Source organism: Octopus sinensis, linkage group LG4, assembly GCF_006345805.1.
Source record: "Octopus sinensis linkage group LG4, ASM634580v1, whole genome shotgun sequence".
NCBI lineage: Eukaryota > Metazoa > Mollusca > Cephalopoda > Octopoda > Octopodidae > Octopus > Octopus sinensis.
The window spans coordinates 148152356-148167588 of NC_043000.1; the positions used below are offsets into that span (position 1 = coordinate 148152356).

Genomic DNA, 15233 nt, shown 5'->3' on the forward strand with positions numbered 1-15233 from the left:
TGTGCATTCTAAGTTCGAATCTCATCTGTCACTAGAAAAAAGCAAGGTAGCACCCCTCTTATCAGGAGTTAGAACAGATAATATTAGTAATGGAAAAAAACAAACCTTGTTTCTTTGGTTTGACTGGAAGATTGATTGCCACCATGACCACCACCTTTCATTGCGTATTCTGTCCTACTTTTTATTTTTTAATGTACCAAGAATCGAATAAGCTTCTACTCACCTATTTCTATTACTTTTGCCTTACCTCCTTTTGGGATTAATGATATCAGGCACAATGGATTGGGAGAAATGTTAGTATCAGATGAGATTCCTTGCTGTATCTCATCAGGCACTTTCTATTCTAAGTTTAAATTTCATCAAAACACCAATAACCGGGGCTTATCACTTAGTTAGAGGAGCACCCCATCCAGCCTGCAAATGGCCATCATGGATAAAGTGGCAATGGCCACTTTATCTGAGATTCTCACTCACAAATGGTCTGATAATGACTGAATGGAATGGGTAGGAAATGAATGAATGTATGTGTGTGTGTGTGTGTGGTGTTCTTTATAGTGAAAACCTCCATCTTAATCATTTCCATCTCACTTCTCTCATCACATTAGCCCTCTAACAACTCCTTATAGTTATGACCTGTCTTCATCTACCCTCTCATCTCTCCTCTTGTCTTTTCTCTCTTACCTCTTCTTTCTCCTGCCCCCTTCTTCCTTTTCTGTCTCCTTCATTCATCTATATTTTCTTCCTTCGTACTTCTCTTGCATCCCTCTCATCATCATCATCATCATTTAATGTCTGTTTTTCCATACTTGCAAGGGTTAGACAACTTGACAGGAGCTGACAGGCCAGGTAGCTGTCCAGGCGCCAACTGTGGCATGGTTTCTATGACTGGATCCCCTTCCTAATGTGAACCACTCCAGAGTATGCTGAGTGCTTTTTTTCATGCCTCTGACATGAGTGCATTTTATGTAGAACTGGCACCTATAAAGAACAAGCCTGTATGTATGGATGGATGACAGTGATTTCATCATGTTCAGTCACCTTAATTTGACTTCTATTTGTCCCCCTGTCTCCCTTCTCATCATACATTGACCAAAATGGTGTCTCTTCAGATTCTACCAACCTGTATTCCTTTCCATTTAAAACAATACTCCACTCTCTTGGTGTCACTTGAACCTCGTTTATTTCTCTTCCAGCTGTATCATATGCCAACAAGACACTCTGTGACACATTGTATGAAGTTTATGAAGATGACTGGGAAGACCAGAAAACCTTCCACAGTCATTTAGAGGTAAGTATTCACTTTATTTAAGTACAATGATAGTTAAATTAGGGTTTCTTCCTGAAGGTTTGATGTTTTGTTGTTCTGACTTCAAATCCTGTCTGCCGTTCATTGTTATTATGAAATACATCCCTGCTACACACACACACATGCACATGTATATTATGCTTCTATAATTTGTCACAAAATTTTTAATCTCAGAAAGAGTTAAGGCTTGCTCCCAAAATATATTTTCTTGTAGTTCTTTAGAAAATTTAAAAGGAAAAAAAATGTTTGAGGATTTTAGTAAGTTCATCAGTCCATCCATTCTCGCAGGTGAAATAAACATGCATGCTTTCTCTCGTTTGCACAAATTTGCTTACACAAACACATTATGTGAAATCTGCAATTAAGAAAAGTTTATTTTGAAGAAGCTGATAAAGATCACCACCATTGTTTTAACGTCAATTTTTCAATGCTTGCATAGGTCACATGAAACTGTTGATGCAGAGAGTTTTGAGGCTAGATGTTTTTTCTGATACCAATCCTCATGTGTTTTCAAGCTAGGATAGCTATTATTTATTAGGAGCAGGTAATGCATTTTGTGTAGTGTATACTTTAAATAGTGAGAGGATAGAGATAATTTGCTAAGACAGTTTATTTGGAAGAATGTAAAAGAGAGTAGAAACATTGCATTGTTAGAGACATATTGAAATCTTTACATAACACTTATAGATCAACATGAAAATGTAAGATTAGTTAACCCCTAAGTTTTATGACAATGTTACCAAAAGCAGAATAGTGTAGAAGAAACCACTTTTACATACATTTTGTGTACTGTTGTTGATTGAACAGGTTTGTTATTGGGACTGGAGTAGAACAAGGTTTTCTGTAGCTAGGTAAAATTTATAGTGTTAGGCAAACTGGTTCTACTCCTTTATCAAATTGAATAGAATGAAATAAATTCCCTTGACCCATATAATGCTATGCATTTTTCCATGCTGGCATGGGTTAGATGGTTTAGTTGGAGATGGTAAGCCAGAGAGCTGCACAAGACTCTAGTCTGTTTTAGCTTGGTTTCTATGGCTGGACACCCTTCCTAACACCAACCGCTCCACAGAGTGTACTGGGTGCCTTTTACATGTCACCTGCATGGGTGCCGTTTGTGTCACCGGCACAGGTGCCATTCACATGTCAGAATCAAATAATCAGATCCAACATATAAACCATTAATTCTTTTTTTCTTTTTTTTTTTATTTTGCTACGTAGAAGGCCATATTTTTACAGGAGAAGGTTAGTTGTGTGTGTATCTGTATATGTGTGTATTACTAGAACTTGTTTTATTGACTCTGGTGAAGTTGAAACCAAAGTTGGCCTTAATGAGATTTGAATTCAGAATGTAGAGCAATAAAACTAAATACTATAAATGATTTAGATTCAATGTTTTACCTGTTCACTACTTCATCATCTATTAAATTTTATACCTGTGGTTTACAAGCCACCCAAGTCTGTTTGCATCATTTTTGAGTCACCTTTTCCTCTTTCTTATTCATTTTGATAAATGTATCTAAATCTCTCTCTCTCTCATTAAACAGAACTAAATATATTTATGACAACTTCTTGACTAATAATCTATTTGTGTATCAAAAGTGAAAGGAAAATAACTTTAGGAAAATGTCATATCATTAATTATATAATTTAATGCAACTTAGTGTAATAACCTCATTAATTCTAAATGTTTACAACTATTAGTATTAAGCTTCCTTTTTTTATGACTTGGCTCTCTTTTTTAGCACAACAAAATAAATGCTTGAATCTCAGTTGTATACATACCATTTATATTACAGAGATCTGATGAAACATATTTAATTATTGTTTAATTACTTTGTGTTTAAATGATATAAATTGAGGTGGGGGTGGAATAATAGATGTTCTAACACCCTTAATTAACAACAAATATCAATCATAAATAATCACACCCAGCACCGCCCCGTTTCGTGTCCGTTGCCAGCCTCGCCTGGCCCTCGTGCCGGTGGCACATAAAAAGCACCATCCGTTCGTGGCCGTTTGCCAGCTCTGTCTGGCACCAGTGCGGGTGGCACGTAAAAAGCACCCACTACACTCACGGAGTGGTTGGCGTTAGGAAGGGCATCCAGCCGTAGAAACACTGCCAGATTTGACTGGGCCTGATGAAGCCTTCTGGCTTCCCAGACCCCAGTAGAACCGTCCAACCCATGCTAGCATGGAAAACGGACGCTAAACGACGATGATGATGATGATGATGATGACAGGATAGCTGCAAACACCATGAGGTGTTTTGTGTTGTGTTTATATGATTGTAGTGTTGGATCCATTCAAATGTATAAAAAAAAAATACAGAAAAGAAAGGAAAAAAAGGGAACCCCCCCCCCAGTTTTCAGAGATGAAATACTAGTTCACCTATCATGTGAGCATTTGAATAAAGAAGCACAAGTTAGATCGAAGAGTACACTTAAATGAAACAAGGGAACCCTCCCCCCCCCACCTAAAAACACAACCATTTTATAAAGATTGAAGGGAGATCAAGAATAAAGACTAATTGAAGGTGTCCTAAAAACTCAAAGTGATTATCTGATACAATATATCACAATTAGTAAACACTAGCTCCACTTTTGTTCTTACTACTACTACTACCACCACTACTACTGCTGGTGCTGCTACTACTATTACTACTACTGCAGCTGCAGGTGCTGTTGTTGCTGCAGCTACTGCAGCTGCTGGTGGTACTACTACTACTATTGCGACAGCTCCTGCAGTTGCTGCTGCTGCTGCTACTACTACTATTACTACTACTACTATTACCACCACCACCACCACCATTACTACTACTACTACTACTACTACTGTCATAGCAGCAACAGCTGTCATAACTATGACAATGACATAATGTTACACAAGCAGATCAATCATTCATTGTATTCTGTAAAATCAATCAGGAATTGCTACTAGACAAATTCAGTGATCAAAACTTAATGGAAAACGATGTGTCTGTATACATCTACACACACACATACACACACACACACAATCATCATCCACTTCAATCATCACCATTGTTTTAATATCCACTTTTCCATGCTTGCGTGGGTTGGATAGAATTCGCTGTGGCAGATTTTCTACAGCTGGGTGCCCTTTCTGTTGCCAAACCTTACCTGTTTCCAAACAAGGTAGTATTTCTCCATGACTAGATATGTTTTCATGGAATGCTGTTTTTGGCACCTGTGTCGGTGGCACATAAAAAGCACCCACTACACTCACAGAGTGGTTGGCGTTATGAAGGGCATCCAGCTGTAGAAACTCTGCCAGATCTGACTGGCCTGGTGCAGCCTTCGGGCTTCCCAGACCCCAGTTGAACCGTCCAACCCATGCTAGCATGGAAAGTGGACGTTAAACGATGATGATGATGATGATGATAATCACTCACATGACATTGGTCAGCTCAGAGGGAATAGTAGAAGACACTTGCTCAAGGTACTACGCAGTTGGTCTGAATGCAAAACTATCTGGCATCTGGATGTGAAGCAAACATCTTAACTATATCTGCTTCTGATTCATATTTGAATTTTTTCTGTGGTATAAAATGTCAGAACATGCCAACAGATATTATTTAAACCTATTTCTTTATTACCCACAAGGGGCTAGACACAGAGGAGATAAACAAGGACAGACATAGGTATTAAGTCGATTACATCGACTCCAGTGCGTAACTGGTACTTAATTTATCGACCCCGAAATGAGGAAAGGCAAAGTCGACCTCGGCGGAATTTGAACTCACAACGTAACGCAGACGAAATACCGCTAAGCATTTCGCTCAGCGTGCTAACATTTCTGCCAGCTCACCGCCTTAAACCATTTAGCATATAGTCATAGCTGATGATATGGCTTGTAGTAAGCCTTGTTCAGCATGTGGCATTGATAAGTCAAAAAAATGATGAAACATCGATGTCTGTCACTCTAAGAAACAGCCTTATGTGAGTTGTCTTGCTTGGTTGTGACTTACTTTCAGGCATTTTTTACACCAGGTGCAAGGATTTTTGTGGATGGAGTTCTGATTTTAGAGTTAGCAGTGGCCTCTTATTACATAATACCTATTGTCTTTTTCATTTTCTGTTGTGAACCAAAGCCCATTTTTCATCACCCCTAACAATGCACTGCAGAAACAACAGGTTGTTGTTCCTGGTTATAAAACTGCTTGGTGGAGCATTGTGTTTTGTTCACAAGCCTAAGCTCAAGAGGAACACAAATTCCCTCTTAGCATGTTTTCCCAATTTGCTTGAGATGTGTTTGTGGATAGTTGAACACGGCGCAGTAAACTTTTGTGCCAAGTCTCTAGTTCTTTGATGTGGACCTGATGTGATAATCTCATTCAAAAGGTTGCCGTTCAGACTGGATCCTCTTCCAGAGTGAGGCTTGTCAGACATGTCACAATCGCCATCTTTAACCCTTTTGTTACCAACCCGACTGAAATCACCTCTGGCTCTGTAGTACAAATGTTTTATTTTCATAAATAAAGTTTTCAATTAAAGTCTTCCAAACCTTAGTCACAATTTATGTTCTAAACACTAGCTGAATGATAACTAAATTGTTTTACTAACTTCTATGTTATATTTAGAATAACTGAAAGAAATACAGAGCATCTCAAAATAAATATGGTAACAAAAGGGTCAAACTTTTTAAACCATATGCACAAGCTTTCACTGCATCCAGATACACTTCACAGATGTTTTCCATTGCTTCTGTGGCAGTACTTTTCTTTTGAAACTCATACAGTATGCAATGGCAAATGTGTTATTTCATAAAGTTCTTGTTCTCCATAGGGTAAATCACTGAAATGACTATGAATTACACACTGCCAGATAGAAGAGATGATATACTATCTCTAGGTAGTTCTTGCCCGTTCAACCCTGGCTCTGAGATGATTGGTTGCTTCATATTTCATAGTGGTCAAAAATGCACAATTACTTTCAGGACACCCTAATGTGCGTATGGGTGTGTGTGCATGTGCATGCACGCATGTGTGTGTGTGTGTGTATATATATATATATATATATGATTATATATGTATATATATGTATGTATGTATGTATGTATACATATATGTATATATGTATGTATAAGTATATATGCATGTATGTTGAAAAAAATCATTATAAATATAAATATACCATAAACAGTTATAGAAAAATGGAAGAGAGAAAGATGTTGAATCAAAATTAGATTTAACACAAAATAGGATTCAATATATACGTGCATTTCAAAGGACAATACAAATATGTAAGAAAATATTCCTTGCAAGGAATGAAGCCAGTATGCTCCACTTGATGTGTAATGTCAGTGTGCATACTCAACAGAGTGTAAGTACCTTGAGAGAAAAGTTGGACCTAAGAAGCATCAGATGTGGTGTGCAAGATGGTCATGTGGTGCGAATGGATGAGGACAGCTGTGTGAAAAAGTGTCACACCCTAGCAGTTGAGGGAATCTGTGGAAGAGGTAGACACAGAAAGACCTGGGATGTGGTGGTGAAGCATGACCCTCGAACATTAGGCCTCACCGAGGCAATGACTAGTGACCAAGACCTTTGGAAATATGCTGTGCTTGAGAAGACTCGGCAAGCCAAGTGAGACCATAACCTCATGGCCAATGCCATGGCTGTAACCAGCCTACTTATGTGTACCTTTCCTTCATTGGACACTAAACTCTGCTTGCGAAGACCTTTTGAGGCAAGTGAAATCGAAATCAAATTCGATGACTGGTATCAGTGCTAGTGGAGCGCTAAGAGCACCATCCAAGTGTGATCGTTGCCAGAGCAGCTAACAGGCTTCTGTGCAGCATATATACATATATATGTGTATATATGCATGTATATATGTGTATATATGCATATATATATATGTATATATATATATATGTGTGTGTGTGTATGTGTGTGTGTATATATATGTGTGTGTATGTGTGTGTATATATATATGTGTGTGTGTGTGTATATATATGTGTGTGTGTGTGTATGTGTATATATATTCTTTTGGTTTGCTAACCTTCAGTGGAGTGTCCAATGAAAGCTAGCTGGACAAAACTTCGAAGTTACTGTCAACATTAATCTTGTAAAAGAATAATAGGTATGTACTCTACAAAAGGTTTTGAGTAAATCTTCATTTTAATATAAAAGTGCTTTTATTATAACTCAACATAAAAACAAGCATTATGATATATATATATGTGTGTGTGTGTGTGTGTGCCTATGTATCTTTGATTGTCAAGCGACTTTATACATGGCTGTGAGTTGAAAATATTTGCCATTTAAAAGAATGCATAACTTACAATCCCATTGGTTACACTTCTACATCAGACAAAAGACTGTAAGGCTTAGAATAGTGTTTTTCTTCTCTTTTTATCCTTTTTTGCTTTTGTTTATTTTTGTCCTGAATGTTTTTTTGTGTGCCAGACAAATAAATAATTCATTTATGCTGTGTTAATACAATAATTTTTGTATCTTTCAATGGCTGGCACAGTCTTTTCTGCTGATCTCACAGAGGCGATGACGATTGATTGAAATCTTTGTCGATTTGCTGTTCTTGAGAAGACTTCTCAGGCCAAGTGAAATCATAATTGTGGCTATTGCTAGTGACACATAAAAACACCCAGTACACTCTTGGAATGGTTGGCATTAGGAAGGGCATCCGGCCATAGAAACCATGCCAAATCAGACTTGAACCTGGTACAGTTCTCTAGCTTACTAATTCCAGTCAAGCCATCTAACCCATGCCAGTATGGAAAGTGGACAGTAAATTACAATGATGATGATATATATGTGTGTGCCCACACATATGTGTAAATATGTAAAGCCTTTGACAGGGTCCCCCGATCCTTTATCTGGTGGTCAATGAGGAAACTAGGAATAGATGAATGGTTAGTGAGAGCTGTGCATGCCCTGTACAGGGACGCTGTTAGTAAGGAAAGTGGACAGTAAATTACAATGATGATGATATATCTAATAATATAGAAAATTACGATAATTAGATCATTACATAAACAATGATATTTACATAAGGAAAATATTATTACACTAAAGACTTATAAAATATTAAAATTTACAATTTAAAGATCTTAAATATAAATAAATACTTATCTTAGCGAGGTTTTGTGTCGGTGGCACATAAAAAGCACCATCCGATCGTGGCCGTTCGCCAGCCTCGTCTGGCACCTGTGTCGGTGGCACATAAAAAGCACCCACTACACTCACGGAGTGGTTGGCGTTAGGAAGGGCATCCAGCTGTAGAAACACTGCCAGATCTGACTGGCCTGGTGCAGCCTTCGGGCTTCCCAGACGCCAGTTGAACCGTCCAACCCATGCTAGCATGGAAAGCGGACGTTAAACGATGATGATGATGATATATAATGTGATTGGAAGAGTAAAGTAATATTGCTTGGAGAATGGAGTGTCTGTCTACATTTTGTTTTATCTTACATGGGATTTCATTTTTTTCCTCTTGCTGGATTTGGAGTTCTCGGATTAATGCCATTAATGTTTCTCTTGACTCATTGTAAATTGAGCACCATTAGAAAAGACACAGGCAGAGAAGGAGTTCCAGCTGGCCAGTTTTCTGGGAAAGAAACACATGGCATAGTGATTAGCGTGAGACCTAGGATTTGGACATAACAAGATTGACAAGAAGAGGAGAGATGAATGGATTGGGTATTACTAAGTGGAAGTGGAATGAGCCCAGCCAGCGCTGAGGAGTAGAGACCACAATACTACTAGCAGAAAAGGCAGAGAGGAAAGAGCATGTCTGAGCTAGAGGCTGGAGCATATCTATGAAAGCCTTTATATCAGTCCTTGGTTGGTCCTTTTCTGAATGTCTGTATGTGTAATTGCAGCACTATCCCTGATATGAGAGCAATACACTACAGTGGGTCTTACCTAAATTTTGATGAGTATCAATAATTGTTGAGGTTGGGGTATATTTTAGCCCTGAAAAGAAGAGTCAGTCATTGGGATATGGTTCTAGTTAAGGATGTGCGTTCACCAACAGTGATTTTCAGTGATACTAAGACCCAACATTTGTGGCAAGTGTAAGAGCTCTAGTAGTGTGGTGCAATGGTGTTTTCTTACATGAGTAGCATTGGTGTTTTCTGGCTGTTGAAAGAGACAAGCTTGACATATCCCAATTAATAGATGCTTTTGATGTCTTTTTCCATGAAATTGGTGTGGTTTTTTTTTGTATGTGGTATTTAGGTTGCATGCCGATAATGCTTAATTTGGGAGGGCCCAGCGAGAATGAAAGGTGGTACCATTGGTGTAAGAAGAAGCATTGTTGGGTGTGCCTGCAAGAAAGTCATTAAAGAGAGATAGTGGAAGACAAAACCAGACTCTGGGTTGCATTGAAGTTGGTAGGAGGAACTGAAAAAGCTCCATTAACACACTGCGATAGTGCAATCTGTGAGGGAGCTACCAATCCAAGAGATGAGAAATTGGTGGAGACTTAGGTTGTCAGTTTTGATTGGAAATTTTCATGCTAAATATGATTGAAAGTTTTGCTGATATTAAGGGCAACAACATTGCTTTCACCATATTTCTGCAAGGTGAGAGTCCACTGGTGGATGACAGAACAATAGGCCATCAGTGGATATAACTTTCTGAAATTGGTCTGATGGTTGTTAAGGAGAAAGATTCAAGAAGTGTCTGTGTGTGTGTGTGTGTGTGTGTGTGATATCATCATTATTTTACTTCAGCTTTCCATGATGGCATGAGCTGGATGAATCATTAGTAACCAAGTCAGTTCTTATCCAGAGTTATTGCCCTCATAAGAGGGTTGGAGAACCATGTCTCACTTATCCATTTTATTTTGGCATGGTCTCTACAGTTAGATGCATTTGTTGTTGTGCTCCAGCCGTTTCATAAAGGTCCCATGGAAGACCTCCAAAGTGAAGGTGTCCAGGACCCTTGTCACAACCCCATTCATTTTAACAACAACTGTCCCTGAGGTTCTCCTTCAGCTTGTGGAACAACCAAAAGTCTGGACTGTAGGGCAGGTGAGAGACAATTTTGATGCCCACCTCTGTCAAATAGCTGGTTGTCAGGATGCTCACCTTAGGAACAAACTTTGTGCTTATTCAAATTTTCATGAATAATTCTGTGAACAATTGACACATCAACTCCAAACTGTATACTTATTATCATTGTAGACACACAACAGTCTTCATCCAGAAAATTGCTAATTTTCTTAACCAGCTCTGATGTTCTGACATTCCTCTCTACCATTCTTGGACTTCTTGTGCCAGTGTAAAAGTTAATCCATTAGCAGTCTGGAGTATTTCATAAGTTTTTGTAGCATTTTTTCCCCAGTTTAACAAAACTTTATTGCAGTTCCGACTGCAGTCTGAAAACTAGTTAACTGTGACAAGCAGTGTTTAATAGGGTGTATTCAAAATGCTATTACAGCCATATCCTTCTGTCTCGAATAATAGAAGTTGGTAGGTAGCTTATTATATGTATAGTAATGATATACTAAAATTACAATAACCAAAAACAGATATGATTGCTTCTCCTAAAAAAAAAAACAGCCTCAAAACTTCTGGAATGTTCCTTGTACACTGGCACCAGTCTATGAGAGGTGACTTGGTACATGACTATTTGTGTAATCCTGTCAGCTTGGAAAGCAAACATAAAATGAAGATGAGGATGTAAAGTGTAAGTGAATTGATAAATCTGTTGAGCATTAATGGCATCAGTTGAAATGGAAAAGATAATAAATTTTTATGGTATGGATATGTAATGTGTATGATTATGCTATCTGCTGGGTGAAAATGTACCTTGAGCTGATAGTGAAAAATACATCAAAAGGAAGAATTGAAGTTATCTCAGTGTTGTGTCACTACAAATGAGACAGTAGGGTCAAGAAGAATACTGGTATTCGGTGCAGCATGCCAAATATTAAATTGGTAAGTAGAGGTTAAAACAATGATGATGATGATGATAGATGAAGTACTTATATTTTTAATTTCTTGTTTCAGTCTTTTGAATTGCACTGGATGGATTACATAACTTCTTTGAATGACCATGTCCAAGAGCCAATTATCATACATTTGAATAAATTTCCAGAGTTAAGAGTAAGTTAAATTTTCGAAATTATTATTATTAATTCTTTGTCTTTCCCAAGTATGACATCCATAATGTATGATTCACATTCCTAATTTTTTCAAGTAATTTGGGGCCTATGAAAGAAAAGCTTTAAGCTATTCAAAATATATAAAACAAGGGTTAACTAAAAGTCTGAAAACAAGGCGCAGGAGTGGCTGTGTGGTAAGTAGCTTGCTAACCAACCACATGGTTCCGGGTTCAGTCCCACTGTGTGGCATCTTGGGCAAGTGTCTTCTGCTATAGCCCCGGGCCAACCAATGCCTTGTGAGTGGATTTGGTAGACGGAAACTGAAAGAAGCCTGTCGTATATATGTATATATATATAAGTGTGTGTGTGTATGTTTGTGCGTCTGTGTTTGTCCCCCTAGCATTGCTTGACAACTGATGCTGGTGTGTTTACGTCCCCGTCACTTAGCGGTTCGGCAAAAGAGACCGATAGAATAAGTACTGGGCTTACAAAGAATAAGTCCCGGGGTCGATTTGCTCGACTAAAGGCGGTGCTCCAACATGGCTGCAGTCAAATGACTGAAACAAGTAAAAGAGTAAAAGAGAGTAAGGAGTAAGTATAGATGTTCAGAACGAACTCGTGAAAATACTTTGGACAGGCAAAGCATTAAATATACCACAAAGTCAGTTGTGATTTAGTAATTTCTCTGTATGGTACTATGCCACTAGTTTATACAAAGTACCAGCTTGTATGATGATGAGTTATATTAGAATTAATGTAATTTTGTTTTTGTTACAACTCATAATTGAAGATTGTTATATGTTAAAAATTCCTAGATAGGAATTCTACAGCTGGGAACTCATATTGTTATTTCTTTTTTAAAAAAGCAATTCATTTCATGGCTGGAAAAGTATTCATTTCATTCTTTTCAAAAATAAATTTATTGCTGCTTTATTCTAATTACTATATTGTTAGTATAATGAAGTAATGAGGCCGGTTACTTGTTAAATACCTTATTTTTGTTTGGAAACAATGTATATACACTGATTTGTAAAAAAATTTTGTATTGCATTTTGTGAATAATAACATTGTTGGTTATGCATTTCCAAATGGTCAGTTACTTATTCACTGCATTTATAATGGTGTCTGTGTAGTTTGGCAAATCAAATATCACATGGGAGTTTTGCTTCAAAGAACTGTCCTTTTTTGTGTGTGTGGGTGGTGGGGGAGGGTGTTTCCTTATTGATATCTACATTTCTCTCAATATTCACCATCAAAAGATACACCTAATTATCATCATTTAAATTTCACTTTTCCAAGCTTGCATGAGTCAGAGGGAGTCTATTTAAGGTAAATTCTCATAGTCGTCAACCCTCACTTCTTTCCAAGTAAGTTGATATTTCCCCATGCCTAGACATATTTTCTACAGAAAACTGGAAGCAAACAACATGGCTTTTATGACAGTGAGGCTCATCTACAACCATCACATACTGTCAAAACAAGGTTACATGCACACACACACACACATATCACAAGCTTCTTTCAGTTTTCGTCTACCAAATCTACTCATAATGCTTTGGTCAGCTTGGGCTATAGTAGAAGACACTTGCCCAAAGTGCTATGGCATGGGACTGAACCTGAGACCACATAGCTGGGAAGCAAGCTTCTCAACCTCATAACCATGCTTGTGCATACATATATACATATAATATAATGTAAGGCAGTGAGCTGGCAGAAACGTTAGCACGCCGGGCGAAATGCGTAGCCGTATTTCGTCTGTCGTTACGTTCCGAGTTCAAATTCCGCCGAGGTCGACTTTGCCTTCTCATCCTTTCAGGGTCGATAAATTAAGTACCAGTTACGCACTGGGGTCGATGTAATCGACCTAATCCCTTTGTCTGTCGTTGTTTGTCTTCTCTGTGTTTAGCCCCTTGTGGGTAGTAAAGAAACAGGTATTTCGTCTGTCTTTACGTTCTGAGTTCAAATTCTGCCGAGGTCGACTTTGCCTTTTCATCCTTTCGGGGTCGATAAATTAAGTACCAGTTAGGCACTGGGGTCGATGTAATCAACTTAATCCCTTTGTCTGTCGTTGTTTGTCTCCTCTGTGTTTAGCCCCTTGTGGGTAGTAAAGAAATATATATATATATATATTATATATATATATATATATATATACATATAATAATGGTTTTTTGCACAACTTCATCTTTGAAATTGCATTCACAAAGCATTGGTTAGTTTGAGACTTTGATAGAAAAATCATTTACCGAAGCTGCAGTTTTGTGGGATCAAACTCAGAACGAAATGGTTGTAAAGCAAATTTCTTAGCTTCATATTGTCATAGCCATGCTTCCTTATTATAGTTTTAATCTAGATATCTTCCCCTTTAATTTGAATGTTTGTTTAATCTCCATCACTATATTCATAATAATCTTCCTTGTTTTTTCACCTTTACTGCTATCCTCATCACCATGTATTTTCTACTCCTTTCAGATGAAAATCAATAAAAGAGGAAGAAAGCTTGTTGATTTGGATAACACGAGGCATACACTAGAAAACATGATTGGACAGAAAAAAAGAGATGAAGCAAAAATTGCAAAAGTAAGAATAACATATTTCATTATTTTTACTAAAGTTCAGATATTTTATTCTATTACTTTTATTTGTGGTAAAATGACAAATTTATTTTACATGTTTATTTTGCTGGTTTCAGATATTTACTGTGTGTTTAGTGTGTATGTATGCATACTTGGGCATTGATGTGTATAATATTAATTTAATATATATGTTATATATATCATTATCATCATCACTTATTGTCAGTTTTCCATGCTTGCATGGTTTGGATGGTTTGACATCAGAGAGCTGCCCTGGTTCCAATGTATTTTTCACATGGGTTCTATGGCTAGATGCCTTTTCTAATGCCAACCATTTTACAAAATGTACTGAGTTTCCGTTACATAGCACCAGTACAGCCACTTTTTAAATGGTACTGGTGCAGGTGCTTTTTATGTGGCACCGGCACAGGTACCTTTTATGTGGCACCAGCACAGGGACCTTTTATGTGGCACCAGCACAGGGACCTTTTATGTGGCACCAGCACAGGGACCTTTTATGTGGCACCGGCACAGGTACCTTTTATGTGACACCGGCACAGGGACCTTTTATGTGGCACCAGCACAGGGACCTTTTATGTGACACCAGCGCAGGGACCTTTTATGTGGCACCAGCACAGGTACCTTTTATGTGGCACCGGCACAGGGACCTTTTATGTGGCACCAGCACAGGGACCTTTTATGTGGCACCGGCACAGGTACCTTTTATGTGGCACCGGCACAGGGACCTTTTATGTGGCACCAGCACAGGGACCTTTTATGTGGCACCGGCACAGGGACCTTTTATGTGGCACCAGCACAGGTACCTTTTATGTGGCACCAGCACAGGGACCTTTTATGTGGCACCAGCACAGGGACCTTTTATGTGGCACTAGCATAGGTGATTTTTACATGGCATTGGGATTGACGCTTTTTATGTGGCACCAGCATAGGTGATTTCTATGTGGCGCTGGCATGAGTACTTTTTATGAAGCACTAGCATGAATGGTTTTCACATGGTACCGGCATGGGTGTTTTTTACTTGGCACCAGCACAGGTGCTATTTATGTGTCACTGGCACAAGTGCCTTTTCTGTGAGACCGGCACAGGTGCCTTTTCTGTGTGACCGGCATGGGTGCCTTTTCTATGTCACCAGTGCAGGTGCTTTATCTGTGTCATCAGCATGGGTGCTTCTTACTTGGCACCAGCGTGGGTGCTCTTTCAAGGCATCAGTACAGGTGCTTTTCATGGCCCTAA

General features: G+C 38.3%; 1 protein-coding gene across 2 annotated transcripts in view; it reads left to right on the top strand.

The window, feature by feature from the left end:
• Window positions 1-15233, top strand: part of LOC115210848 (myc box-dependent-interacting protein 1) — a 165995-nt gene that overhangs the window by 115056 nt on the left and 35706 nt on the right. For both annotated transcript variants that reach the window (XR_004998910.1, XM_029779604.2), the window contains exons 4-6: window positions 1194-1288; window positions 11309-11404; window positions 13876-13983. Coding sequence is in view for 1 of the 2 variants with exons in the window: in XM_029779604.2 (XP_029635464.1) it covers window positions 1194-1288; window positions 11309-11404; window positions 13876-13983 (299 nt within the window). In the remaining variant the exon portion in view is untranslated. The remainder of the gene's footprint in view (window positions 1-1193; window positions 1289-11308; window positions 11405-13875; window positions 13984-15233) is intronic.